The 21,261-nt window shown below is 38.2% G+C and overlaps 1 protein-coding gene across 3 annotated transcripts; it reads right to left on the bottom strand.

The window, feature by feature from the left end:
• Positions 1-1,178: 1,178 nt before the first annotated feature.
• On the bottom strand, positions 1,179-20,699 carry LOC133987932 (complement C3-like). Of its 3 annotated transcripts, XM_062427426.1 has the most exons (43): positions 20,542-20,699; positions 19,541-19,736; positions 19,191-19,353; positions 18,570-18,664; positions 18,080-18,168; positions 17,033-17,115; positions 16,820-16,907; positions 16,559-16,661; positions 16,191-16,311; positions 15,803-15,918; positions 14,867-15,013; positions 14,396-14,495; positions 14,172-14,266; positions 13,843-14,034; positions 13,517-13,672; positions 13,124-13,253; positions 12,075-12,143; positions 11,604-11,798; positions 11,370-11,478; positions 11,163-11,251; positions 10,858-10,997; positions 9,737-9,949; positions 9,498-9,549; positions 9,299-9,388; positions 8,911-9,117; positions 8,503-8,581; positions 8,199-8,358; positions 7,947-8,042; positions 6,692-6,842; positions 5,849-5,934; positions 5,398-5,475; positions 5,137-5,292; positions 4,959-5,021; positions 4,753-4,834; positions 4,583-4,631; positions 4,104-4,194; positions 3,897-3,986; positions 3,697-3,799; positions 3,429-3,518; positions 2,579-2,671; positions 2,408-2,491; positions 1,721-1,865; positions 1,179-1,456 (listed from the first exon to the last, which is right to left on the bottom strand). In XM_062427426.1, the coding sequence occupies exons 1-43, from the start codon at positions 20,616-20,618 to the stop codon at positions 1,312-1,314; spliced, it is 4,956 nt and encodes a 1,651-aa protein (XP_062283410.1). In that variant the 5' UTR covers positions 20,619-20,699; the 3' UTR covers positions 1,179-1,311. The 3 variants fall into 3 exon arrangements, with proteins under 3 accessions (XP_062283410.1, XP_062283424.1, XP_062283417.1); XM_062427440.1 differs by lacking the exon at positions 11,604-11,798; XM_062427433.1 differs by lacking the exons at positions 1,179-1,456; positions 1,721-1,865; positions 2,408-2,491; ... (2 more) ...; positions 3,697-3,799; positions 3,897-3,986 and having other exon boundaries at positions 4,135-4,187; positions 4,579-4,631.
• Positions 20,700-21,261: the final 562 nt, after the last annotated feature.

Raw genomic sequence — 21,261 nt, 5'->3', positions numbered from 1 at the left:
TAATTAAGAAACTGCTCATGTTGCTGGGAAGGAAAAATAAATCAGTTAATAGTTCAAGAGGGAGTAAAATTTGAATTTTTTTATATAAAATACTTTTAAATACCATTAAAAAGTTTTACAAGTAAAAAGGACGTAATGAACAGGCCAGGGCTGCATTCAAGAGTACTGAGTAAAATGTACTCCCTACGACACATATGCATGCATGCCTTTGTTATATGTTGTATTGTTTGATTTAAAAAATGGATTAGATGCCAATTGTGTAGGACAAGTTGAATGCCCAACAGGCCATTCTCCACAAGCTGAACCTAATTTATCCAGAAACAGGCCCACAACTTCCTGCATTCGCACTGAACATTGGCACTAGGTTAAAACCATGTGACGTAATTTTCAAATATGAATTTGGGGTCAACAGATTATCTATTATACACACGTGTACATAGGCAGTCAGCACTGTACTCCTTGTTTGTGGGAGAGATGTGGCAAAGAGTCATGCAGGGAGAGAGATGCATGGGTGAGATTTTCAAAGGAGTGAATGCAGATGTTATTGAAGTTGCAATAAATATTGCAGTCATTATGGTCTATTTCTATAATGACAGCTCCCTTTTTCAATTGTTTGTGGGGTTAAACCAATGAAAAATGCTTTACTCTTTTGTTTGATATTTTCATAACCAGCATAGCACACACAACACAACAAATAAATACAATTAGTGAAATGCTCTGACTTGTAGATGCATTTTAATTGGCATGTAAAACAAATGTTTCACATGATTATTGCAGAAAGGTCAATATCTATAAATCAACATAAAAGCTGCCTAAAAGTACATGAACATTTCCATCAGTATTTTCATTGTTCTGTTTGACAAGCCTTTTTCCGCTGGTCTATCTTACTACATACTGTGTTAGGGTTAGGGTCAGCGTTAGGGTTGCATTGATGAATTGGTTTTCTTTGGAGCATGAATCTCAAATTCCGAAAGTTGTTATTTGCCGTTATATTTTGTGAATATGTTTATCGTGTGTCATGTGATCCCATGTGGGATGTGTGGGATGTTTTTGTTATGACGTGAAAAATTCAAATTAATTAAACTTCCAGTTGAATTTACTAAAGCTTATTATACAGTAACCTGACAGTAATCACTACAGTCATTTCCTATATCAATTTAAGACACAGACAATGGGAATAAGACCATTACATTTTAATCAACACAGTTTGATGAACACACATTTTAACTTTTACATCACTTACATTGTAGTAATTTAAGTTTTACACTAAATAACAGTTCATTTTAAAAGAAAGAATAATTTCCTTCAGTTTTACTTCTGCTGACATCCAAAGAATTCAAACTGCTGGGCCATCTCCTCCATGCCCAAACAGGTCAGTCTGTGTTCCTGAGTTTGACACTCTGCGTCTGTGGGCCAGTACTCAATCCAGGATCTCTCGCCGAGCACATACTGATACCTGAGGAGAACATTGTTCATGTAGTCAGCTACCTGTAGTGCACTGGATTAAACTTTTTTGATTGAAGTGTAGAACAGAGGGAGATGCCTGACTCCCTTCCTTCCATAAAAAGCTAATTCTGCACCAAACTAAGCTGCACAAGACAGGCAAACCTGATTTTGTATATGATTTAGTAATAGAAAGCAGTGAAAAAGTAAAAATGTTAAAAGGAGACAACGTTATTGGGGTGGTGGTGGTGGGGGTACACACAAAGAACAAACTTACGTTTGACGCTCTTCATCTCTGCTAATATCTTTGGATGTGCCCATGATAAGGAAGGTTTTGCCAACCTGCAGATCTAAAGCCTCTCGGCAGTGTGGATAACTGAGGAACGAACGAACTTTATCCAGAGGACCCACATCATCATTTCCTGTAATTTCAATGTAGGAGAAGAGAAAGAAGATGCTTAAGGAATAAATGCATAACTAAAGGTGTAGTATGAAACATTATTATTGTATTCTCACATATTCCAAGTGGAATTATACTTAAAGCAACATATTTAGAAATGTTCAACTTCTATTCCTGGCGGCTTGCACAACAGGAACAATACCATAATTATATACAGCATGTATGGTGAATATGAAGCTACAGCATGAGCCATCAAAGTAAGCTTAGCATAAAGACAGCTAGTCAGGCTGTGTCCAAAGATAATAAAATCTAACTACCAGCACTTATACATTTCTAATTAACATGTTGCATCTCATTTGTTTAATCTGTGGTGAAGTACAAAAGCAATGACTGATCGTTTGATGGGGCAGGGGAGAGTGGTATCAATCTTCTCATCTCACTCAATTTCCCAAATTTTCCAATGTCAAACTCTCTTCAAATTTGAAATATATAAGATAGTGGCAAAAAATTATGACATCTTCAACTTCAAATTGTTTTGAAGGTTCAAAGTAGATAAATACCCACCTTCCTTGATGACATGCACTATCCGCATTGAGTAAACGTCGGTGGTACCAGTGTCCTGAAAGGCCTCCAGTCTCACTCTGTATGCTGAGGACAGACAAGTTGCTGATGTTAGCTCATGTGCTCCCATACTAACACAAATAACAAAAAACGTAGTCCATTTATATTTCTTACCAAAATCAATTTTGGTGTCTGGCGTACTCTCACATAACTTAGATGTGCGCTGCTCGTTGGGGATGTCGCCCTTTTTCTGCATACTGCAGTTCTCTGGAAACAGGCAAAAGGCACAAAATAAATACACAACTAATGACCTGTTAAGTTGATGGGTGAGTGAAGCCGTAATCAAAGTCATAATTTAGTTTAGTCAGCAATGTATTCTTTTGTTCAGAGTGCAGGTGTTTTTGATTACTACATTACCCTGCAAATATTTTAGGAACTTTATTTTGATTTTTATCCATCATACAATACCATTTCAGAGGCATCTAATTGGTCCAAAATTCATTCTGCAGCATGACAACAACCCCAAACATACAACCAGAGTCATAAAGATCTAAGTGCCTAAAACTTCACAGTACTGTATGTTACCATCTAGTGATTTACAGTAAACTCAAGTCCGGGATCATCTACTTTGTTAGAACGTAAAGGGGCATTTTATTGATTTTATACATATTTACCCATCCAAGCTCTACTACTCAGCTTGTGAAAACATGTCATCAAGGTTTGAACATTCTTTTTAGTCTTGCAAGAAATGTCTGTCAGTCGGTGCATCACTTTGGTCCAGATTGAAATATTTTAACTATGAATTGCCATGAAATTTGGTACAAACATTAATGTTCCCCTCAGAATGAATTGTAATCACTACTTTGTCTTTAGTGCTAATCAGCAAATATGAGGGTGCATGGTAATCATTATGCCTGAGTAACATCTGCATGTCAGCCTTGTTATACAGAGCATGTAACTTCAGAGTCACTCTCGGCTTCACTATAGACAGATTAGATTACCTGTTAGACATCATCCTGCTTACCTTCAGCACAAGTGCATTCGTTACCCCTGCACAGCCTCAAAAGCTCTCCAGCTCTTCTCTCCGGATGGTAGAATTTTACACAATGTGTCTCTACAACGAGAAAGAAAGATATTTAGAGAATATTTTGTGCTGATTGCAGTACATCATAAAATATTTTGAAAATCTAATCTGCTTATCCATTTTGTTTATTACTTTGAACATTTAGCAGCAGCAAATAAAAATTATTCAAGCACACAGAGCATACAGTACAAGTGTCTTTGAGACTCACGCTCATAGTATTCATAGACAGACACAGCAGCTGGTTGTAAAACGCCCACTTTCAGCTTCTGATGGATCCTAAAAGTGATCTCCTCTGGACGTCTGTGAGAAACCTGTAGAGAGATGTGAAACAAAGAGGAGACAAAGATAGATACAGAAAGAACAAAGAAGAGAGAAAGGGGGTAGAGGGAAGTGGTATTGATGCCCCACCTTGTCCAGGTAGATGATGAGGGAGCCTCTTTCTGACAGGAATGTGTTCATCTCATATTTCGCAATGGTGCGGGCACGTCCTTTGGACAACTACACACACAAACATACAAACACACACACATCATCACACAACTTCCTAATCTATAAAACATCTTGTTTTCCTAAATACTGACTTTTGAGCTCTCTATGGGTATGTGCATATCTTACTAAGTTAAGGTCGTCTTTGTTAACAGTGAAGCCAGTTAGCAAGCCAATATCCAAGATTGACATGGTTGCATCACGTTCAGTGCTCTTATACCTGAACACAGACAACAGACAGAATATTTTTTTAAACAGAATAACACGGATGGAGAGAAAGTGAAAAAGTGAAACATTTCAGTAATCTAATATCAAATCAAATATCTTAAACTATTACAGTTGCTTCAAAAAACAGTTTGAATTAGGGAAAAGAATCAGCTCTTCCTCCTGGGCATTGTATTTTTCTGATGCAAAAAAAATGTGTGAAGTTGGGTTGATAACGAAGAAATAAATCAGGCACACGAGGGGCAGGGCAAGTAAAAATAATTGCTGATTTTGCCTTTCTTCTGTACTGCAGGCATTTTTTATTTTTTTTTGCAAAACTGAAACATCTGTATAAAGCCATGTTACTGAAACACTGGTCATTATGACTTCTTAATTGTACTTACAAAATCTCTATTCTCAGCTTGTATACCCTCTCATCCTCATCCATTTTATCTGGAGGAGCAAAACATTAGAAGAGCATTAGTAGTTTTCCTCATTTAAGAAAAAAAACTTAAAAAACAGTAATATCACAGAGTAATATTTGAAGAGGAAGAGACAGAGGGCATCAACTTACCTTCAACGAGCTGCACAGACAGGTCAAATGTTTTGCAGTTACTCTCCTTTTCTTTAGGCAGAGCGTAATAAAGCGATACCATCTATCAAATAGACAGTACATCTTAATATTGGATTCAGTGTGACAAATGAAATGAAATAATTTGGAATTCCAAAAGGACACACTGCTAAACAACAGATGATCAGAACCAAAACATTTGTACTTACTTTCAGTGTTGCTTCTCCTGTGCCCGTGGCAGTCACTTTTATATCCTGGTTTATATCATTGATCTGTTGGGATTTAAATATGCACACAAACATACAAAGGGGTCAGCAGGGGAAGCACACACAGAAAGCAGAGGGCATGATGGTATCAATGAGTCTCTGTGTAATGATTGTGTCTCACTTTAGATGTTCTTGTGGCATAGTGGTTGTCCCTGTTGAAGTTGAACTTGTCAGGGTCTGACTTGCCTGGCAACTTGATGTCCACATTCAGATCATAGTCTGGTTCTTGTGCACTTGTCCAGTAATCAGCTACAGCCTGATACACCATTATGGTAGACTGGAGAGACAAAGAGTGAGAGGGAGGTGAACATGAACCCATTTGACGTTAAAATATTGATATATGAATGCACTGTATCAAGGTTGACAGAGACGTCTGTGTTACCTGAGTTGATCCATAGCCTCCACCCACAAACTGCTTTTTGTTGAACCATCTCACAACACGTCCAGCATTCTCAAAGTTCTTTATTGGGAGAAGCGGGGGAAAAAAGGTTGAAATCCGTGTGACTGTATTGGATTTTTTTACATTTGTGAAAATAGAGAGAAGTCTTGATTCTGTTCTGGTTATACTTTCAATTATTATTTCCATGTCATCTTGCAGAGAGTTGAAACTTGCCTGACACAAACAATCAATCACAATAAAACCCAATGTCTGATTTATTTTTACATTTAACATTACCAACAGACACATTTCACTGACTTCAGTCTCCAGTCAGGGAAATGCCTCTATTTACCAATTGTCAGCACCATCAGGTGAGGTAATAAGAATGAAGACTGTTGTATGTTTTCTGCAACATGATGCACTGGTGAAACACACATAATTAGGATGTACTCACCTTGGCCTTGACCAAAGCCAGAAGAGCATAAGCTGTGGCTTCCAGGGTGTGGACAGGTCTCCCAGGGACAGGCCAGTGGTTTAACTCTGAATCAGACACAGACAAAACATTTTTTATTTCTGTGCTGTACCTGTGAAAAGCTTCATATGCTATTAAATCCCCAATCCCAAAATGTCTAACCTAATATGTGATAAATTAAATAAAAAGTGTGACTAATAATAATAATAATATTAATGATAATAATAATACTAAGAAGAAAAATATGTTTTTATGATGATTATGATGCAGCACTGTTACTATTAACCAACCCAAAGTATTTAAAATTGGCTCAACATTCATGAACTGAACTAAAACATTAAAATATTTGTTACTTGTTAGTAATAAAAACAAACAATGTAATATACTATCATCATATTACACTCTAGAAGAAAACAGTCTGCATAACACTTTTATCCTTGTAAAGTATATTTAGCTGATAATGTTTCTGTACTTTTACTTAAATAACAGTTTAATTAAGGACTATTACTTGTAGTAGTAATATTATTTGTTGGAGTATTTTATGTGGAGTATTCTTAGACAAAAGCATTTCTAGGATCTGAATACTTCTTCCACTGCTTTTGAATGTATTGAACATTGTTGAAACATAACATTTGCTCTGATGGACATCTATGACATCTATGTAAATGTGATACTGTTTCTTAATTACATCCAACATATTGTTGATATTTCTGTACTCTAGTTTTTATTGTCTGATGTGTTCACTGATATTCCTGAATCTGCAATAACATTACATCTATAGATGTTGTTTCTAAATATGTTTAACATGATGTTGTGTAACACCACCTGGGGAAGCAAACTTGTAGAGTAGCTCCTGGTCCAGTTTGTCTTCATTGGCCAGGGCATATGATGTCATGGCAACAGCATACGGGTTGGTGAGGCTAGGAAGACGCTTTTCCAGGTAGGCAACAGCTTTGTCTATACTGCCTGGAAGACTCTGGAAAGTAGGAGAAGATGATGGAAAGAGGTAGAAGAGCAAGGCAGACAGAATAAATGTTAGTGTGAACACAAAAGACTTTAAAATAGGGTTGAGACAGCAACTCATTAATCTTCAGTATCCACTCTATATGTTAGAGCAGTATTTGAACCTGGGATAAGTCTGGATAGTTCACTCTCTTACCATCTTCTTTGCCGTAAGAGCCCTACTGAGCCTGACGGTACACATGAACACAAGAGAAAAGAATGAGGCCTGTCTTTATGTGCTGTATGGTAAGCTGCGATTGTTTGCACGTCTGCCTAACTAGATTTCTAACTAAAGTGGCAGCAGATATGCTAAAGAGGCAATAATTAACTAAGCCAAACCTGGAAACTTGATTTTAGGATAATGTTAGTCAGCATGTCCTGCTCTTTATTGGATTTGTTGAAGCTTACACTACAGAAACCCCCCAGAAAACGTTATAGCACAAACACATCAGTCACGGTGTATATAGAAATTAGTTTCTCTAGTACTGTGAAACCCTGTTACATCATTATCAGACTATTAGCTATTTTTTCACTGTAAATATAATGTCTGGTGCACTGCCAAGGCTGAAGCGGCAATTAAAGGAAGAGAACAAAACATGAGACAAATGTAAATGTTAATGTAAATTCCACCACATTTCTACATGGTTCTCCGTTGTATGAAGTTTGACTAGCACTCTCTCAATTACATTATCTTGTTTCACCCTCATCTTCTGCAATGGTTTAATAGCACCCAACTGGAGAATCAGCACCAGTAACTTTGTATCTTGATATGCCCAATTCCTAATATTTGAGGTCAACACTAGTGGATGGAAACATGCATTAATGCATGTATTCTCATTTTTTTTACCCAGTCTTCTGAAAACATGATAAAAATGTGAGCTACATTGAGTATTGTTAACAATGTATGTGTCATGCAAGAATGGAAAGCTTCACAGGCTTAGCAACAATAACGAGGGGGGCAGGGATTAACTATTGGTCAATTGCTTAATAGTGATTCAGTGACTTGAGAAATCTTGATTTGAATCAGTGAATGAAAAAATAAACCTGCTGAGGGAAAAAGATGAGGTGAGGTACTCACATTAACTGTGGCATCACACAGTGTGCGTGACTCCTGCATAGTAATGAGGCAGAAGGCTGTCATGGAGGCATCTGAATCTGAACCCCGAACATCACCCTACACACACACACACACAGTTATCAGAACATCATTATCATCAGTATCAGCAGAATAAACATCTATTTGTTAATATAATGTAAGATCATAGTGATGTGATTAGCAATTTTTTTATCATCAATTAAAGACTGATGTAACCGAAATCAGTTCACGTACAACCATCTCTCCGTGGTACACGCGCCCAACTTCTCTAAACATGCCATCTGGTTGCTGTGCATTGAGAATCAGATACTTGACAGCGTCACAGATCACATGTCTTTCTATTGCCACCAGATTTTGGGCTATGGCAAACACCTTGGCAACATATGCTGTCAGCCTTAGAGAGGAGAGGAGAGAAGAGGGTGTAAAAGTTTACTTTCGTTTATTGTCACATAAAATACATCCTCACAAAGTCAAAATCTAAGTTAAAGGAGGATGAGCAAACATTTGCACATGTGTTCATGAATGTTTGATGCCTCACCAGGAGCTACTGCTGTGGCCCTTGGCCCACACAGCAAAAGAACCATCGTTCTTACGGTAAGCAATCTGGTTCTGGTAGCCTGGACACAGACAAAATACACAACCTTTTCACTGACTGCCATTCAATTAATTTAATCCAATGGATCACGATTTGAGAAGCCTTGTTAAATTGGGTTACTTTTCAAATAATGTTGACAGCATGGTTTTTTGTTTGTAATAAAAGTAAGAAAATCCTATTGAAAACTGCTTTAGTCTATGTGTTGCAATCAACCCATATTCTGAGTGTCCCTGTCCCAGATCTGTGGGGCAGGGGCAGCATGCATTTTTTATTCAAGCTCTGCCAAAATCAGAAATATAAAAATCCAACTCAGAGATTTTTGTGTTATTTGTTGTATCTATGTGTGCCCACCGGTTTTGATGTGTTGAAGAGCTTCGTTGCGCTTTTGAAAGCCCACAGCTTCCCACTGGTTGGTATTGTCCAAATACATGGTCGCGATGACAGGCAGGGTCATGTGGATCATGTTTTGCTCTCCACAGCCTGAGGGCTGGTAGATCAGACTACCCATTGACTTCCCACTAATGGCGTTCTCCACCAGTGGACCTATATCCTCTCTCCCTGCATGCACACACACACACACACAGAAACCAAACCATTACAGATCCACTGGAAGAAACAACCAAACAAACATGTATAGGTCCTGCACAACCAGTGAAGTCATTGCCAGTGAGACACATACAACAGTAACAGTTTAAATCAGTTTTTTCACCTGGCATGCCCAAACAACATGATATCTCACCTGTCACAGAGATCTGTGTGCTAGTAGGTGAGTTTGGAACCACGTCTTTCTTAGCAATTCCACTGTTGAGAGTTTCTTTTTGTTCACCACCTAAAGGGACATACCATGATCAAATTGGAGGATTAATTACCAAGTGATAAAAACATATTACTTTGTTGTGCCCATACTGTAGCAATTTAATGGTTAAAGTCACACAAACCTTTAGGATCCAGAATTATAATTTGAGGAGATTTAATCAGTACGCCTTCAGGCTGAAAAACAAAAACTGCTTTTAAAAGACTGATATACAGCAAACAAGTCTTCTTTACATGGATCAAGGTTAGGCCCCAAAAGATGAGTTTTTCCCTTTACTGACAATGACCAATATGACTTCGATCTCAATGAAGTGGCTAAATAGGGCAGCAGTACAGATTGTACAACTAGCTGAAAGCCACTTACCACCACCCGCAGTATTTTCATGATTCCGTCACTGAGTGATGAGTCTTTAACAGCTGCTTTGACCTCTATTTGGAAGTGTCCCTCCTTCATAGGAATAATAATAAAGGGTACAGATCGTGTTGTTTCGGGTCCAATTTCAACCTCCTGACGATACCTTCCTTTCTTAGAAGCTGAACTGCACACATGCTCTGTCTCAGTCAGATCCACACGCACCTTGAAAACAAAGCAAAGATGGAGAAAGAAAATAAGGTACATGCAGTTGATCAAAGATGAAGATCCCATCCCACAGTAGCAGATGCTAGTGAAATATGTTGATTCCTCTGAGCATCTACAGATAATTTCATGTCACTTTTCACAATTATCTATAGAATAACAACATTTTGTCTGTCTCAAAGGACCAGTGTGTAGGATTTAGGGGCATCTAGTTGTGAGATTGCAGACTCTAACTACCAGAATACACCCTATGCCTACCAAGTGTGTAGGATAACCTATGGTTGCTGCGAAACTCACAAAAACATGAGAAGTGTTTGGTTTGGTGGTTCTGGGCTACTGTAGAAACATGGGAGTACAACAAGGCAGCCTTTATGGAAGAGGACCCACTCCCTATGTAGATATAAAGGGCTCATTCTAAGATTACAAAAACACAGCAATTCCTATTTTCAGGTGAATATACACTAATTAAAATACACCTATGAATAATATATTCTGTTTCTGCCAAGTATGTTCCTCTATGTGCCACTAAATTCGACACACTGCACCTTTAAATAGGGATTTGCATGATTATAAGTAATAATAATGATCAGTATTAGTTTAAGTCAATTAAAGATACAGTCCCCATTTGAAGAAAATGTAATGCTTTAAACTTCCCTGAGGATCACTTTGATCTTGAATGGAAAGGCATACAGTGAATATTGAAGTGAGATATCACAAGTATTAAAGACTGGAGAAAAGATTGCTTCTTGCATTACTTTCATTTATAATATCTCTTTTTGCCACATGTTGTCAGTCCAATATTTACTATTGTTTTTGCCATTCTGTTTGCAAACTCTCCAAATGAATATCATGGTTTAATTGGCTTGCTGAACGTTCTGAAGCACCAGAGCAGAGTAACATAGACTTACCGTGGCTTGGTCTGGGCTGTAGTTGTGGAGAATTGCCTTAATTTCTAGCTGCTCTCCACGGACAGCAGAGTAAGGCAGCCTGAGATCAATGAAGAATTCTTTCCGGACAATTACCTCTAACGGCTCACCAACACAGATTCCTTAAATATGGGAGAGATTAAAAAAACACAACAAAGCAAGGGATGAGACAAGAAGAAAAAAAGTGAGGGATACAGAGACAGTACAATAGAGGGTTTTTGGTTTTAAGGCTAAAAGGAGGCACACAAATTAAAACACAAGACATATTTTAGTCACTGAATCCTCACCGTGAGTTCTTGAGAGACTAATGCCAGTGAACTGCCAGGTTGTGATGGAGTCTTGCAAAGGAACATTTTTAGTAATGCTTGTGGGACGACTGAAACATAGAACAGTGTGATCAGGTTGACATGTAAAAGGTAACTTAGAATTCAAGTGGCATCATGAAATTAGTTACCATTGTATTTGTGTGTGTTTACAGATCTCAGTTGACTCACCCATTAGGGCTAGGAGGCAGTTTGATATCTGACCAGAGCCAACTTTCTGGGAACTTGGTACGAGAAACAATCTCATTGCTGTCCATGTAACTGTTGTCATCTTCCTCACCTGATGAATAGATTTTAAAAAAATAGATTTTCACTTGGAGACTGTGATTGTTTTCTAAGTACCTATATGACTGTGGATAGTAACCATTCAGGGTTTTCCTCCCATCCCTCATCCCTGTCTCTTACTGCGAGCCAGTTGTAAGCTGTCCTGCTTCTTCTCAGCTCGCTGGCTTTCCAGCTCCTTGCAGCAGTGCAGGAAGGCCTCAACACAAGCTGTACCGTCAGTGATGTACTCGCTGCGCACCTCACAGGTGTATGAGAGGGGGGTGTCCCTCATGCCATCCAAACAACAGTCACGTTCAACTCCTTTATACTTACTCACTTGAAAGATGGAAGATTGCGAAGGAGAAGCAGAGGTGAGAAGGTATGGAGAGCAAGAAGAAGGTGATGGACAACTGCATAGTTATTCAAAATATGTTTGTAAGATGAAAATACATTTACACAACAAAAATAGAAACATGAATTGTGCTTCTATCTTTTCACTAATACACAGTAAGAAAAGACAAATATTGTTTGTAATTACAAACATTTCGGAGAGCTGTGTGGCAGAGGGGACTGGATATTTGGTTAATGGGTAATTTCAGCCATGGTTCTCACCTAAGCTGGTTGTGACTTCCGTTATAGTAGTGGCTCGTTTCCTCCTGCTGGGGGCCGGACATTTCAGTTCTGGAAATGCAAAACAGACCAGATCTTTAAAAGAACTCAACAATGTAAAATTTAGGCTTGAGTACTACATGGTGTCTGTGATGTGATGCTGATGAAGATAGATTCAGAATGACGTCATTTAGCAATTGCATATATCATTTGTTGGACTATGAATAGAGGCTGACTGTTGAAGTTAGGTGTGCTCAGAGCAAAAAAATGATAATAAAGTGAAATCAATCAAATACCACAAAATGGAAGTCACTTAACAGCCCCTGAAAATTGTGTCTTTGCTGACCTCTAGTGGTTAAACTTTCTCTCTCGCTGCAGAGATGCACAGGTGTATTAAAGCAATGGTTCGGTGTAATTTCGACCTAGCGTCATATGCACCATGAGGTCTATCTAATCACCGCCTCAGCCCTTTTTTTTCATTTGGTCGCAAAATAGTGGAGTTAGAGCCATCAGCCGAATGGCTTAGTACAGGCGCTAACGGAACCACCAGTGTATCTCGTAAAGTACTCCACTAATAATGCCTGGATGGTTATTAAAACTTCTACAGTAGTACAAATAGGGTCTTTACTCATAAATCGATGCATTGGAAAGTTTGTAAGTACACCAGGAGTTTATTAAAATAAACACTTAGCTACCTGATAGCTTTTACTCTGCTGCTACTGCTAAAGCTGTAAACATCTCGCGCGATCACTGAAATACCGTGTGGTCGCGCGAGATCCTGCACAGATCTCTAGATGTGATCTCGCATTATTCATTAAAAAATTTTTTTAAATGAAATTTACTAAAAATATATAATAGTTACTAAAAGAAAAGATAATCAATGTATACTATACGTAAAAACAGCCCAAGTATACCCACATACACACACAAGGTTACGTCCTGTCATTGCACGGCCCTATTGCACATTCAGTGGTCAACAATATTAATTAGCAGCATTGAGTGTGGTTATAGCTGTAGGATAAAAACTGTGACTACAGAGTAAGTAGTTTCACCTTGTCTGTATGTGGTCACAGAAGCAGTGTTGGACACAAACAACAGCCCAGCATCGTAGAACACACCCATGTTGTCTTTCCCTCCACCTGGTGTGCAGCCTGTGTCGTACTTCTCTACTATGTCCCACACCTGAGCAGCAAAATACAAACACACAAGGGTTAAGTAAAACGGATGTATCAGTAAACATAGGACAAACTGCAGGCCAAAAATCTGCTGCATGACAATATCCTATCCTGTGTACAAGTGACTAACACACTTGTACACTGTGTACCTAGTAGTACTTTAGAAATACAGAAAAGTGAACACGTGTGTTATTTATGCTTTACATATAGATTTAGAAATGAATCCCCTTTCAAATAGCTTAGAAAATACAGATAGAATAAAGAAATTGCCTTTTTCTGAGTGAGGCGGTGCTTGTTGTTGAGGACGTAGACGCCTTTGTCAACTGCCACCAGTCCTACTGTGGCCCCTGGGTCTCCTGTGACCTTCAGACCAAACATCCTGCGAGGCTCATAGGATGGAGCAGGTCTTGATGACTCCAGCTTCAGCTATATGCAAAGGGAGGAGCAATGAAGGAAAAAACCTCAAAAAGTGTGTGGTAGAAAGGGCAATGAAGGAAACATGCAGATTTGTATTTGTTAAAGCAGTTACAAAAATATATCACAGAACTTGTTTAGAAGAACCTCATTAGTTTAACTACTTTAGTGTTGTGCCTCACCGTGCCCATGCAGGTGTCCTTGACATCCACCCAAACAGAATCTGATACCACTTCATTGTCACTTGTATGATAGTAGGCTATGATGCGGAATGATGGCAGCATTTCTTTGGTGATGGGAACTATCAGGGCAATCAGTACTTGTCCTCTTGTCTCGTAACGGCCATGTTTCACCAGCTGACCTCTGCTCAGGATCTAAGGGCATCGATTTAAAACATCAGCACTTATCTAAAATGCATGCATATAATACACAAGTTGTGTGAAGCACAAAATAAACACTTGTGCATGCGCACAACACACAGAAACATGCGCATTTGCAAACCATCTCTCACCAAGTATGTGATGTCAGGATTTTGGTTTTGCTGCCTGTTGAGGTTGAGGTTGATTTTCAAGTTGTCTCCTAATTCCAGCTCAGCTGTATCCACCCCTGCAAAAATTACATTTTGTGATTAATGATTATATAATAGACACAGAAGAGATCTTGTGTTTGGCAGCACAGTCACTGCCATTCACACTGTCTTTTTACTATTTGATGTTGTTTCAGGAGGACCCTTACCTATGTGGATGTAATTGTTGCCTTTAGTTTTATATGGGACAGCACTCATGGTGGCTGTTGCTTGCCTTTCACGTGAAATACGAGGATCCTCTGTCTTTGCCTGCAATTAAACACACACATAGATAAGCATGAACACACACACAGAGTTAAATAAAAAAAATGTATATCCTATCCAATACTGGTCTTGACGAGTGTAGCCCTAGAAAAAGTTAAATCAATCGTAGAAATAACGAAACAACATGTTGCCAGATGAACATCAGCTGAGAGAACATCAAAATGTCTGTATTGCTGGCTTATAAATTTGCCATGATAGAGTCGACTTTCCAGCAGAAACAGAACTGGCCACCTGATGAGTGAGAACTTAATATTCACTCTTCTTTTAGCTCAGAAGCTGTAGGTTTAAGCTATAATTTGCCAAACCTGATTGTAATGCAAAATGGTTAAGACTTTCAAAACATTTTGGAGACTTACGGTGATCCTCAGATCCTGGTTTCCTGCCACCGTATTTATGGTAAGCTTGGCTATGCCGTTGGCTGCAGTGGTGCCACGCACCTCGCCCGGCTCAACCACTACCATAACACCATCTGCTGGACTCCCATCAGGATTCAGGACTTCAACCTGCCATTCAAGACACACACAGCTGAACAGTCTGAAAACATTGAAGTACCTCATTAAGACACATTTTATCAATGGTAACCTAATGCTACAAGATTACTTTGGCTGCAAACTGCACAAACTGGGCACTAAGTATTAGGACTTCATGGTTCAACAATAAGGCAAATAAAATGCCATGTCGGGCTAGTAAATCTAGCAACTTAATTGTCTGAATGGGCAAGTGGTTAAAAATAAAAAAGGATTTTTTTTGGATCATTGCCATATCATGAATTATGCTCTCATTCTCTATTACACAGCATAGCCCCATTGCACAGATCAGAGAATATTGGCATGCACTTAAGAACAAGAAATATTAAGGAAGGTAATCAGGAAATTTGGAGTGGAAGAAATAAGTCTAAAAAAAAGTACTTGACATCAGGTTTGGGAGTCTGTTCCATTATTTGAAAGAAAGTGGGTGGTCATACAGTTTTTGATATGCAAAAATGTTTGTTGCTTCGCATCTATGACACTTAAACATGACAATTAACTTTGGTCTTTGTTGTTAGGTCTACTTGTTAACCGCTAGTAAGTAAAGTATTGTTGAACCCTACTTAGTAAATAGGGACCCTGTGTGTTTATGTGTGAATTTTTACAGTGTAAAGATCTGCTTTAAATCAATGATCCATCATAGATTGAGGCATTGCACTAGTATTTTGTAGTAAGTTATGTCAATAATGTCTGGTGGCAAAAAAAGTTAGGTTCAAACAGTGATGTGTTTCAGTTGTGAAATGTTTTCTGGAAATAATTATTTACCGCAACATCAAAGGACATTCCTGGTTTGAAATATTTTGGCGTTTTCTTGAAGGTGATTTTGTAAGGTGAAGTGACAATCTGTATACCTTTCAACTCTGCCTCCACCATTTCACTACCTGTGAAACACAGAAACAAACACACAAACACAAACACACAGACTGATTACTGAAGAATTTTTATGTGTTTGTTTTATTCATGACTAACTGACACAGAAACACCGTATAGCCATTCAATTTCTGACTTACTTATGTTGATAATTTTATTTTCTTTCTTTCTCTTTGTTGTGCTGGAAACTCATTTAAGATTAATTTGAACACTGATGTGCTGTTAAATCATGTGAATGACATGATCAAACATACTGAACAGGTAGAAACAGTCTCTTTCTTACCGCTCTCTGTCAGCACGCTGACAGCTACAAACAAATAATGCCCCACCAGCTCAATGATATTTGGAAAGGTTGCTGTGATGTGCTCTCTCTTCAATGTGACCCGTCCAACACCATTCGTTATCTAGCATGAGATAATACAGAAATGCATCTTGAAATACAGTCAGTAGTAGTTTGTTGGGCTTGTAAATTCTTTTGTCAATCTGGATTAATCTGAACATGAATACCTCCCTCTGAATGTAACAGCTATAACTGTAGACATATGGACAACAGTAAAATCCCAGAACGTTTTCATGTTCTGCAGTTTTGCAGATTTTGTAGCACTTTGGGTAAATACTTGTGATGCAACAAAAGTGTAAGTATTTGCTCACCGGCACCCTCTGAAGAGAGCTGGGAAAGCTCTTCTTTTGACTCTCATGCACAACCCCAAATACCACGTAGGCTGTCCCATCCACCTCTTTACCAAACAGATACCTAAAACCACAAGAAAAAGGACACATTGTTAGCCCACAATCAAATAAAACCGGGAGAGAGTTAGAATAGGTGCTATCACAATAGGAACAGTCAAAACACCCTTTACATCCTCTATCAAACCCAGTCTCTAAATCCACAAAACAAAACCCTGCACATACCTAGCTTTAATTTCGACAATGAAGTCATTGCTGTCCACATAGAAGAAGGCGATCTGAGGTATCAGTTTGACCTCAAAACTGGGCAACACTGAAAAATTGGAAACATTTTATTGGATGTCTAAAATAAATAAATAAATAAATGAATAACTGAATAAATAAAATAAAAGTAAGTTGTGTAAAATTGAAATAACAGTTTGAGTAAGAGGGACTCACCGTATTCTTTGACCTCAAACTCTGCAGAGTACTTCTGCTGTGGGTTGCTGTGAAACCTGGCAACCACTTTCCAAAGTCCGGGACTAAACGTACACACACACACACACACACACACACACACACACACACACACACACACACACACACACACACACACACACACACACACACACACACACACACACACGTTAAAATATTCATAACATTGGAGTACACACCTCAGATTGAAGTTATTTATGTCTTATACAAGTTGAGATATGCCTAAATGAGCTGCTGAAACAGCAACTTTTAGTGCCCTACATTTAGGTTGGCTGACTAAACAATAGTTAGAAAAGGTTATAGTACCTTTATTTTACCCCTGTTTAGTGGTACTTAGTACAATGATTATTTACAATTAATATTCACATTGGAATATTTTTGGGAAACTGGAGAGTTACATGAGAAGATTGATACTTAAACACTCTCATATCTATACATGAAACATAAAATTGGAGCCAGCAGCTAGTCAGCTTGGCTTTAAATACTGGAAACAAAGGAAAACAACTAGTATGGCTAAGTCTATAGGTAAAGATAGTACAACAATTATAACTATAGATATTATTATTTATGTAAATTATTTTCTCTTTACTTGTTCTGGCCATTCACCTACCTCTGTAGATATTCTGATTTAATGCAACTACATGTGTGTGTCAATGTATGCGGGTGTGTGTATTACTCTATTTCCTATGTGTATGTATGTACTGTATATGTGTATGTTACACCAAATTGTTTTTGGTGGAATTAGATTGGCGGCCAGAGAGAGCTTTGGTCATATTACATGACCTCCAGATACATGAATGTATTATGTCTCAATAAGAAAGAAAAAAAAAAAACTTCCTGGAGTCTGCACTGGTTGCCTGGTAACTGCTAACTTGCTACTTTCAGGCTTATCACTGTAATGTTTCCAATCCGAAATGTTACATGTTAAAAATGTATAAATCACCACTAACACCTGCCCACTAAAGCGGAATATGCAGTAAGGTGATTCAAGTCAAATAAAATACACACCTGACAATTTCAGCCAATTTGAAATCTCCAGAGTGCATGCCTGATTTCAGAGAGACTGGATCAAGTGGTAAAATGATGTCTTCAGGGGTCTAAAAATATGAAAAATTGAACAATCATTAAAAGTGAGCGTTGCCAGTTTACACATTTATTGAATTCTGATAATATTTTAACAAGTCCTTTTTGTACTATTCATAAGCCTGATCAGCCCATGGACACTGTAAAAGTGTCTTGTCTACCTCTGATGGAGGGGCTACAACTCAACCACTAGAGGGAGACATTTGTTTTTACAGTGAGAGGTCAAATGGGTGTCAGATGAGACGACTCGAAAGAAACAATGGTCATCTATATATTTAAGAGGTTAGGGTTTGGTTTAGGGTTGCAGGGAGACAACGTGGAAGGTATGGAACTAATTCAGCCTAAAGTTGAACAGTGACAGCTGAATTCAATATTATATTGAATTCTGTGCTTATCAAAGATACAAATACATTACCATAATCTCAATGGAAATAGAAGCATCAGTTTGGGTGGCGTCATCCCTCTCTACAGGCTCCATACTGGGCGTCAATCCAAAGATCCTGTAATGAACTGAAACAGAGAAGGGGTCACGCTTTAGCTATTTTGAGTTTTGGCTTTACTATTCCACTTATGTGAAAATATGGGTCAATTTTACTGACATCATTTATCATGTAGTCACTCATTTTGAAAAATTAAAAATGTCGAAGTCAAACTTTGATGTTCTCAGAGAGGATTCGATTTTTAAGAAGGGAATATGAGCATTTGCTTATTGGTGTTTGTAATCTCTATTAATTAAATGTGTTTCTCTTCTCATTGTCTGTTACTGATATCTCTCAGTTGAAAGACTTATAGTTCATCTCAAGAAGTATATTCTGCATTTTAAAATGAACATTGTATGTTATCAACACCGGCAAATACATGTCCTTCATGAACATGCAGAGGTAGTTCATAATGTTTATTGCCCAATTTTGCAACAATTCAATTTTAATACATTTTACCATCTGAAATAGATTGGGTTAGGTTTTATATATTTTCTAGGGAGAAATCTTGGAGTACCCAGAGACTTTTTCACAAGGGTAGACATTGTGTTACTCACCTATGCTGTCGGGGGTGTAGAGGGTCTTGTCGGTCTGGATGAAGATGTAGCCAGACTGGAAGGAGACTAAGACGACTTGCTCTAGCAGTTGGTTAGGGAACTGAGCTTGCAGGTACACGTACTGCTTCACATTGGGATCCTTACTGAAGTCCCCAGCAGGGATCTGAAACCAGAGACACAAACATTGAGGGAGGAGCACAATCAGAAAGAAATTATAAATGCATAGTGTATTTGTTTGTGGTCTTGATAGAAAAAACATTTCTACAGATTAGGTGATTAATGCAAGCAAAATATGAAAAATCAATTATTTGTAGTATACAGTACATATGTACAAACAGTTTTTATTTTACCGTAATTTTTCCAAAGTCCTGGAATTTGTTCTCTGCGTTAAGGGTCACGTCGGTGGTTGCCAGCCTTTTGGTTTTAGTTGGATGGTTCATCACCTTGATTTCGACCTGGAAAATACCCGCAGTGCAATCTTGACACTCCACAAAGATATTTTCTGCTGTTCCTACCCGCAACAAGTTGGGGGCAGACATCACATCCCTGCAGTGCAGGAGGGAGAGAGAGAGAGGGACGACTGCACTGAATCACGTTGTAACTCAGGATGAACAGACTTACTGACAAACATGGTCTTTTTTTATTGTAAGGCATTAAGCAACACAAATGCTAATCATAATGGTCACTGTTAAAACACAGATTTACTGCTGTAACCTGCTGTGGGTGATGTTTTTTCCTTTTTTCCCATTTAAAAAGAACTGTTGTGGCCCTAAAGAGATTAAAACATCCAGTATTTCCACAATTTTTTCAGCTTTTTCCCCCCCTAATGACCTTCAACATTTAGAACCACTGTCTTTTAGCATGTGTGTTCAAGGTTTGATTAACTCAAATCTGCCCACCCAACTAGTGTAGACCTCACACAGAATGAGTAATCTATTTATTATCTGGACTAAACTCCAGCACTGTATCAATAAAACTGTTTGCTGTCTCTGGTGTAATGCATCACTGTGCAAACTCTGTGGGCCAACTTACTGGCATCATTTGAAAGACCACATTACCTTGACTTATGAGACTGCAAACTGATCTGCTGACCATTATGTAAGACACAAGTGAAATCAGTACTGCGTGTGTATGTGTAATACTCACACAATACTATTGTTTGTATACATACACTTTTTAAATTAATTATAAATGCAGACAACCACTGATCTTGTTGCGCTCATTAGTTTCATAGCAAACTTTTGAATATCAGGAAGCTGAGTGAACAAACTGTATATTTTGTATTTTTATGTTTTCTCTGCATTAATTAAATCTCAGGAAGAGAGTATGAAGGTAAGTAAGGTCTACTTACAATGGAGCTCCATCAGCTAGAGAAGACAGGGAGGCAAAGGCCAAAGAGGCCAGCAGCCACAGTGGAGTTCTGCACATCCTCCCACCGGATCCTGGTCTGCTGTCGATGAAGACTCGAGCTTTGCAGCACTCTCCTTTTATCCTCCCCCACCTCTACCTGTCCTCACCAATGTTTAGTACGTCCCCCTCCCCAAGATTTCTGTACACATGTGTAAACACAGAACAGACTTTCACATGATTTACCAGCAACAGTTGAGAAATTGCTCGCTTCTGATAAATGATAATGGTAAACAGTGAAAAATCAATGAGGGCTTTCATTTTGGACTAACTTCTAAACACTGTTGAGTAAACACTTCTTTAATCAATTACATTAAAACAGTATTTCCACACTTCTTATGGACATTTTCTAATATGATAATTTTGTCTTTTACTTGCTAGGGAAATTTCACTTATTGTTGTAATTCTCAGCCTGCTGAATCAGTATATTTGCATACATATACAAACAAACAGACAGCTATTGCGTCTATCTGGCAGGATTTTTTGAGTTGCAACACCAGGGAATTTTTCCAGTGAGGTAATCTATCATTTTAATTTGTTATTTATTTGTATATTAATTTTCTAGTTTGTTGCTTTCTCGAATTATATGATTGTTTGTTTTTTCTCTGGCATAGACACCTTTATTTGCGTACATGGCATGCGCTCTTAACCACTCGACCACCTG

Source organism: Scomber scombrus, chromosome 2 (genome assembly GCF_963691925.1).
Source record: "Scomber scombrus chromosome 2, fScoSco1.1, whole genome shotgun sequence".
Lineage (NCBI taxonomy): Eukaryota > Metazoa > Chordata > Actinopteri > Scombriformes > Scombridae > Scomber > Scomber scombrus.
The sequence above is the reverse complement of the archived record's forward strand: the minus strand, read 5'-3'. Positions and strand labels throughout refer to the sequence as shown.